The following is a 7,652-nucleotide window of genomic DNA, read 5'->3' as shown; positions in this document are numbered from 1 at the left end:
TTACTAGGTGGTCCGGTTAGGGGTTACTAGGTCGGCGGTCAGGGGTTACTTGGGGTTACTAGGTCAGTTAGGGGTTACTTCGGGTTACTAGGTCGGTTAGGGGTTACTTCGGGTTACTAGGTTGGCAGTCAAGGGTTACTTGGGGGTACTAGGGGTTATAGGTCGGTTAGGAGTTACTTGGGGGAACTAAGGGTTACTATGTCAGTCAGGGGTTACTTGGCCAAGGGTTACTTTTGTCTTGGGGTTACTTTGTCTCGGGAATACTTTATCATTTGCTGATTTGACAACCTGCCGCACCAGAAACCCACTGTTAATTGTATGGTATTTCTATCAAAAGGCATGTTCGTATGTGAACTCCAAATGTCAAGGTTGAAAAGAGACGGTGGAAGTAATACATACTACGAAGTATATATGTATGTTGCAATTCTTTGGAAAAGCATATCAAATAGAGAATTTTAACTTTTCCCTTCTCCACACTACATCACTTCAAAATTACACTTCACAAAAAAAAAAAAAAAAAAAAAAAAAAAAAAAAAAAAGAAAAAGAAAAAATACCCAAGACATATAAGGGGGTGGGCCGTGATGGTGGGTGAAATTGATAAATTGACTAGTATTCATTAGGCCCATTGCCCCATTACAATGTATTTGGATCCACTAAAAATCTACTGTCTACTTTTGGTAAAAGCCCAAAATACAAGCACACAACTCATCTAGAAAATTTTAGTGATTATTAATCTTGACTTTACTGATAGGCCTTTCACCTAATGGAGGAATGCATTGACTGTAAAATTGGCTATAATCCTTAAGCCTCTTATATAATTGAAGCCTCTCTTCATCAATTAGTTTATCTAGTGGCCCAATTTCTTTGTCCCTACTTGGCTTGAAGAGCATGGCTAAGGAGATCCGATCATATTGTGGGTTTACCACTGCCTTGTGGGTCGGACTTTTGAAAATACCATTACTTGTTATCTGCAAATATAAACAACATACTTAAATCTCATATCACACGTATATTTTTCGATATTTTATATCTCTAACAGACAAACAGTGTTTCTTTTAAACGAATAAAGCAAATTAATACGAAGTAAGATATTATTACCTCCATTTGATCACCAACAAGAATGGTGAGGGCTTGAGGAATTATAGGAACACGAAACCAAGTATTGTCTTTGTTGACTTGAAGGCCTTCAACCTCATTGTCTAGCAAGAGCATGGTAATGTATGTTCCATCTCCATGAGGTTTAAGTCCAACAACTTGATCCGACAACGGGCATTTAGGGTAGAAGTTGAATCTCGCAAATGCCATATCTTCATTTTCATCTCTCCGGAATTGAAGAAAACTGTTTTCTTCCAAATTCAAGGAACGTGCCATGGCTTTTAAGAGCATCTCTAGTATCATCCGGTTCCTTTTTGAATATTCATGCAAGATTGTCCTGTAATTTATTACTACGAAGTATTAGTTATCATTTTTGTTTTTTTTTAATTTATTTTTTTTTTTTTTTTTTTTTTTTTTTTTGTGTTGATAGAGCCATAAAGCCAGGGGAGACAATCGATCCCAGATCTCCTGAAACTGAAAGAGAAGCTCTAACCACTTGAGCTGAGCTATCCCTCACTCTCACAATTATCAAATTATGAAATTGTTATAAATAATTCATACAAATTATTTGCATAATTTCTTTGGCATATGATAACACCACTTAGATACAAACTTGGGTCATGTTCACTTCATCTTATTTTTGCTAATCATAAATTATTTTTGTTGAATTGAAATTGTTTTACTGATATTCTATTATAATTTCTACTTTGAAGTTACTGATTTTTAATGAACTGAATTGATTTTTACTAAACTGAAATTATTTTTATTGAAGTGTTCTTATTTTTACAAAATTGTATTTAATTTTGTTTAATTGGAGTTATTTACTAAATATTTTTATTTAAGGTGAACCATACCAAATTCATTCATAAAATTCCTCAAAAAATTAAAAATCCAATCATATAATAATGTTACCTAAATTGTTGGGGGTTTTCAGGCCAAAATTGAAGTTGGCGCTTGTCCTCGGGATAGACTTGGAGATGAAGCTTATCATTCCAATTGAGACTTCCACGTTGAACAGCATTCGTGTTTCCATAACCTTCCAATAAGTCATCTCCTTTGGAAGAGTACTTTTCCTTTTCTTCAAGAGGCAGTTTGAAGAATTGCTTGCTCATTTCTCGTACCTCGTCTAGCAATGAAGGTGGCATACCATGATTCACTAGCTATGTCACACACAAAATTATACTATTAAGGTCAGTAAAGTTGGAATTGGAATAAAAGTCACCTGAAGGGTTTAAACATAAATAAAAAATCGACTAATGAAAATTAATTGGGTTTTTCTAAACTATGCCCCAAGTTATTGAATTTCTAAGTTGTACCCATGTTTTTTCAAAGTTATAAGTTGTGTCCTCTATCTCACGATATTTTATCAACAGTACTCTTTGACAGTCATATTTGTTAAATACGGGTCAGGGCCGTATCCGTCACAAGAGAGTGTAAGTCCACCACTTACAAGACAAAAAAGGTTCTACCTCAAAACCATATGCTAATGAGGGGAGTAGCCCCTTGGTATTATATAGTGGTGGTAACTCTTAAGTTTTTTCAATGTGGGATTTCATTACCACTACTACACTCCCCTTTAGTGTGGGAAAGAGAGTGCTCACATGTGGGTTGTTCACGGGCTCAACAATATCCGTTAACAAAAGTTAAGTGGCGTTATTAATTTGATATGTGTCCCGTTTTAATTAGTTCAATAATTTAATAAAATTTAAAAAATTATAAAAAAAAAAGTTTTTGTTAATAATAATTTTTTTTTTTAAAAAAAAAAAGTGAGGTTGAGAGCACAAATTAAATGTTTGAAAAAGCATGGGTACAACTTAAAATTCAAAGAATTTTGGTGATATAACTTAGAAAAACCCAAATTAATTATAGTGGTAGTCATATATATATATATATATATATATATATATATATATATATATATATATATATAATATATATATATATATATATATATATATGGGTGAGCAAAATTCTGGGTACCCGGAATTAGAACATGAACTGGTTAGGAACCGGCGGGTCCGGAATCGGTTATAACCAATTCCAATTTCAATTTTCAACTTTTTGGAATTGGAACCGGTTGAGTATCCGGTTACCTAATATATGTTAAACTAAATAAATTTTAAATAATAAAAATATGTTGAATGTAATTAATTTGTAAATTAAAAAAGTATTATTAATACCTAATATAAATGCAAATAGCTTAATGCATATATAAATATAAGTATTAAGTGCTAAAAATAAACCTAACTAAAATAAGAATTATAATTTGTATTATGTTTTAACAATTACATACATAAGTGGGTACCCGGAACCGAAACTGGTACCCGATGGTTCCAATACAATTCCTAAATTTTAGGATCCGGTTGAACCAATTCCTAAATTTTAGGACCGGTTGAACCAATTCTATTTCCGGATTCAAATTTTAGGACCCGATTCCAACCAATTTCAAGTCCAGGTCCTAAAATTTTGACCGGTACCCGGTTAGCTATATATATTTCAGTATATAGCGAAATTGCAAGGTATGAAATTGAAGAACAAACAAACCTGAACACAACCCCAAGAACTAAGAGCAGAGCGAAGGTTTGCAAGCTCGTCGTGAGGGTAAGACGATGAAGAGAGGAGAGAGAAATCGATCGTCGGAGCATCCATCAAAGGTGGAGGGCCATTGCTACTAGCAGCTTGGTAGTCATCCTCGTGTTGTATGTAGCATTTTGGCACAACACCACTCTGTATTATATCCTGCACCGGCTTATGAGTAGGTGCCATTATATTGCTTCAACGTTTATATTTTGAACAATATATTTATTTATGCAAATGGATTTATATATTATATATATATATTGGACTATATAGTACAGTATTTCCAACAAAGCTAAGGGTATGTGGTATGTTAAGAGGCCACGTTCAGCTTATATAATATGGCTGATCTCAATTTATTTTTTTTATTACAAAAGATATATTAACGAAAAACGTTTATAATTGGAGGCTGATCTCAATTTAAGTATGATATATTAGCTAAAATGGGCATCATGTTAGTTAAAAAATTCCCGTTCTTCATCCCATGGTTGTTTTAATAATCGAATCCAAAATAAGACAATTATTTAAAAAAAAAACATAACTATATCAATTATTCACATCAATCACGTAAAATGAAAACAATAGAATATTACAAATAATAAAATAAAAAGCCAAAAAACACTAGTCTAGAGATTCAACTATTTTTACAAAAACAATAGTATTATTGGTAGGGGCAGTATGTCCCTACCACATTTTGTTAGGTTGCAATAATTGCAACTAAATCTCCATGTGCGTAAACTGAATGGATAAAACAGATGAGTACGGATGATTCTACTTTGTCATTTTTTAAAAAAGGACTTCATAAGATGCTGATATGGCATGCTGTAATTGGTCAAATTTTCATTAATTTTTAAAAATTAAATTATACCATACATGTATGTATTATTGAAAATACATGTATTTTTTTTAAAGAATACAAAATTATAATATTTAATTTTTTTATAATTATTTTCGAATATGCTTGGTTGCTTCCATGAACAAACCTTCGTGGTCTTCAATTGGAGCACAAATCGAAATTGTTGTTGCGATTGGATAGCGAATTGTTGTAATTGGGTAGCGAATTGTTGTAATTGATGGTGGATTGGAAGTTCTAGTTGTCACGTTTTGGTGTTGTGGATGAAGCGAAGATTGAAGGCGGTGGATATTGCTGCTATTGGAGGCTGGGATTGTTGTCATTGGGTAGCGAATTGATGGTGGGAGGCTGAAGGTGGACATGTGGTGGTGGTTGCGGGCAGGTGACGGAAAATTCTGCTACTGCGGGTTTGCGAGCAGGGCGGTGGTGAATTGGTGATAGATTGCGGGGCTGAACTGGACGTTGGTGGTGATTAATTGCGGGGCGGTGGGCTGGTGATTGATTGTGAGGCAGCGGGCTGGTGATTGATTGACGGGTGTGGGATGCGGCAAGCTGGTGGTTGTTGTAAACTTGTAGCGGTGCGATGGTTGGAGCAGTGAGAGGGCAACTAGTGGCTGATGTGATTTTCGATGGTTGGAGGTGGTTATTCTACTGGTAGGTGGTGCAGCGGTGAGTTACTGGATCGGTTAGTTACGTTGCGCCGTTGCGGTTGGCTAGAAGTCTTGTTTGGGAGTTGATGTTGGTGGCTTGGTGAGGTGAAAAGGCATGGGCATAAAGGGATTTTCATATTTTATGATTACGTATTTATATGTATTAAAAAGAATACGTAATATAAATACAATTTTAATACATTTTGGATACTAAAAATAATTCAAAATTAAAATCAAAATACAAAATATGGGCCAATCAGATTCCGCCCCGTCATTATATTGTGGTGTCCTTTTCAAAGAATGACATTGTAGAATTTTTAGATGAGTACTCCTATATGGCAAGGGCCTATATTAAGGGATAATAAAAATCAAACTTAAAAAAACATAAGTAATTAGATGAATTGTTGTAGGAGGTATGGTGTTTACAAATGATATTATGTTGTTCCTTAAGGAAAAGAGGGAGATGAAGGAATTATTACCCTCATAATGAGAATAATAGGGAGAGCGGCCACAGGAGTGTTATGTGACCGAAGCATTCTCTTACAGTTGAAGAGAAAATTCTACAGGACTACCATAAGACTTGTGTTGCTCTATGGTACAAAATATTAGGCTTCTAAGGAGCACATTAAAAAGAATAAGGAAGTTACGGAAATGCTCATGTTAAGGTGGATGTGTGGGAAGACTCTAAGAGATAGAATAAATCAGAAATGAGGTTATTCGTAATAAGAAAGTAGGTGTGGCAGGCATTGCAGATAAACTAAAGGAAAATCGCTTGCATTGGTTTGGGCATGTAAGACGGACACCCAGGGGTGTATCGGTTCGAAGAGTGGAAGAGTGGGATTATGGAGGGGTGAAACGAAGGAGAGAGAGACCGAAAACAACTTGGTTGGAAGGAGTTAGGAAGGATATGAAGTATATATATGGATTTGAATGAGGATAAAACATTATTGGATCGTAAGGGGTGGATGGAGAAGGAAGATTTATGTCGTCGATGACTACACGGAATAATCAAATTTGATTCATGTTACCTGACCCCACTTATGGGATTAAGGCTTTGATCGATTGATTGATTGATTCTTCCCCTGGTGTAACTACTACCCCTAAAATGAGCCTCTTTCTTCATAGTTTGACTTTTATAACCATAGTAATACATTTTCCTTAATCCAAACATGCCCTAAGGAGTAAAATTTATCGTACAAATTCAATAAATCATTCAAATAAAATTAGGCTATTTTGTCAAAAAAAAAAAAAAAAAAAATTGGTACGGGAAGTAAGGGAATCTCTACCCTCTAAGCACCCTCACTTGGTAAGATTCGAACCCCAAAACTCTAAAATGTGAGGTAAGAACCTTACTAATTAGTGATCTAACACTTTATTGGTGTCTATTTTATCACTACTCATTAACTACATTATACCTTCATAAATCATATAACATATAAGAGTATAATGATTTTCAATTAACTACCTATTGTAATTTTTAATTATATAATTACCTTTTCAATGAAAAATACTTATACCAAGTATTAAATATACTCCCTCCATTTTTATATACTTGCTCCATTTCTCCATGCACAGACTTTTAGAATAACTTGGAGAAAGTAATAAAATATAGAGGTAGTAGGTTTGGTGGAAGAATTTAAAAAAAAAAAATTAAAAATTAAAAAAAAAAAGTAGTAGAGAGAATTGGAAGAAAGAGAATATGAATTTAATAAAATACTTCCTCTGTTTCTTCATAGTTGCAAAACAAACTTTATCACGGTATTTAAAAAAAGTGGACCTCGCATGATATAATACACTTAAAATGAGATTTAGAGATTGTTAGGAGTATAATCAAGTGGGTCATGTGCTATAAATAAAGGTAACACAAACTTTATCTATCATATGTGATATAATACACTTAAGTAGTTGAGAGAATTGGAAGAAAGAAAATATGAATTTAATAAAATACTTCCTCTGTTTCTTCATAGTTGCAACACAAACTTTATCACGATATTTTAAAAAAGTGGACCTCACATGATATGATACATTTAAAATGAGGTTTAGAGATTGTTAGGAGTATAATCAAGTGGGTCAAGTGCTTTAAATAAAGGTAATAGTATAATTTTCACCTTAAAACCTTCCTTTTATGGTGTGTTGCAACTATTGTGACATTTCTATTTTAGGGAAGTATTGCAACTATAAAGAAACGGAGGAAGTATGATTTATGTTGGGTCCAATAGTTGAGATAAATAAATTGAATATTATAAATCTTTCCAAATAAGGAAATAGACCAAGTATTTAAAAATGGCCAAAAATGAAAAGTGGAGCAAGTATTTATAAATCGAGTGAATATATTTTGTGAATTACCTAATAAGAAATTCATTTCCTTTTATATGCTTGGTAAGGGCTGCAATCTCGATGCATTTCACAAAGCCTTTGTGGATATATGGAAGTTGGACGTGTCTCTGAAAGTGCGCCATTTGTTGTGGAGGTTGTG

General features: G+C 33.8%; 1 protein-coding gene across 1 annotated transcript; it reads right to left on the bottom strand.

Annotated features, from left to right (window-relative positions):
* Window positions 1–410: 410 nt before the first annotated feature.
* Window positions 411–4,211, bottom strand: LOC110730960 (probable 2-oxoglutarate-dependent dioxygenase ANS). The gene is made up of 4 exons (XM_021910804.1): window positions 3,641–4,211; window positions 2,009–2,256; window positions 1,100–1,433; window positions 411–969 (listed from the first exon to the last, which is right to left on the bottom strand). Exons 1-4 carry the CDS (start codon window positions 3,860–3,862, stop codon window positions 721–723), a joined length of 1,053 nt encoding a protein of 350 aa, XP_021766496.1. The 5' UTR covers window positions 3,863–4,211; the 3' UTR covers window positions 411–720.
* Window positions 4,212–7,652: the final 3,441 nt, after the last annotated feature.

The sequence above is a fragment of the Chenopodium quinoa genome, unplaced genomic scaffold (genome assembly GCF_001683475.1).
Source record: "Chenopodium quinoa cultivar QQ74 unplaced genomic scaffold, ASM168347v1, whole genome shotgun sequence".
NCBI classification, from domain to species: Eukaryota; Viridiplantae; Streptophyta; class Magnoliopsida; order Caryophyllales; family Amaranthaceae; genus Chenopodium; species Chenopodium quinoa.
The sequence above is the reverse complement of the archived record's forward strand: the minus strand, read 5'-3'. Positions and strand labels throughout refer to the sequence as shown.

Excerpts from the sequence above, each read along its gene's own strand:
- LOC110730960 (XM_021910804.1), bottom strand. The coding sequence starts at position 3,862 with ATGGCACCTACTCATAAGCCGGTGCAGGATATAATACAGAGTGGTGTT. Across the intron at positions 2,257-3,640 it reads GTTCTTGGGGTTGTGTTCAG|CTAGTGAATCATGGTATGCC; the intron begins GTTTGTTTGTTC and ends TGTGTGACATAG. Across the intron at positions 970-1,099 it reads TTGTTGGTGATCAAATGGAG|ATAACAAGTAATGGTATTTT; the intron begins GTAATAATATCT and ends TTATATTTGCAG.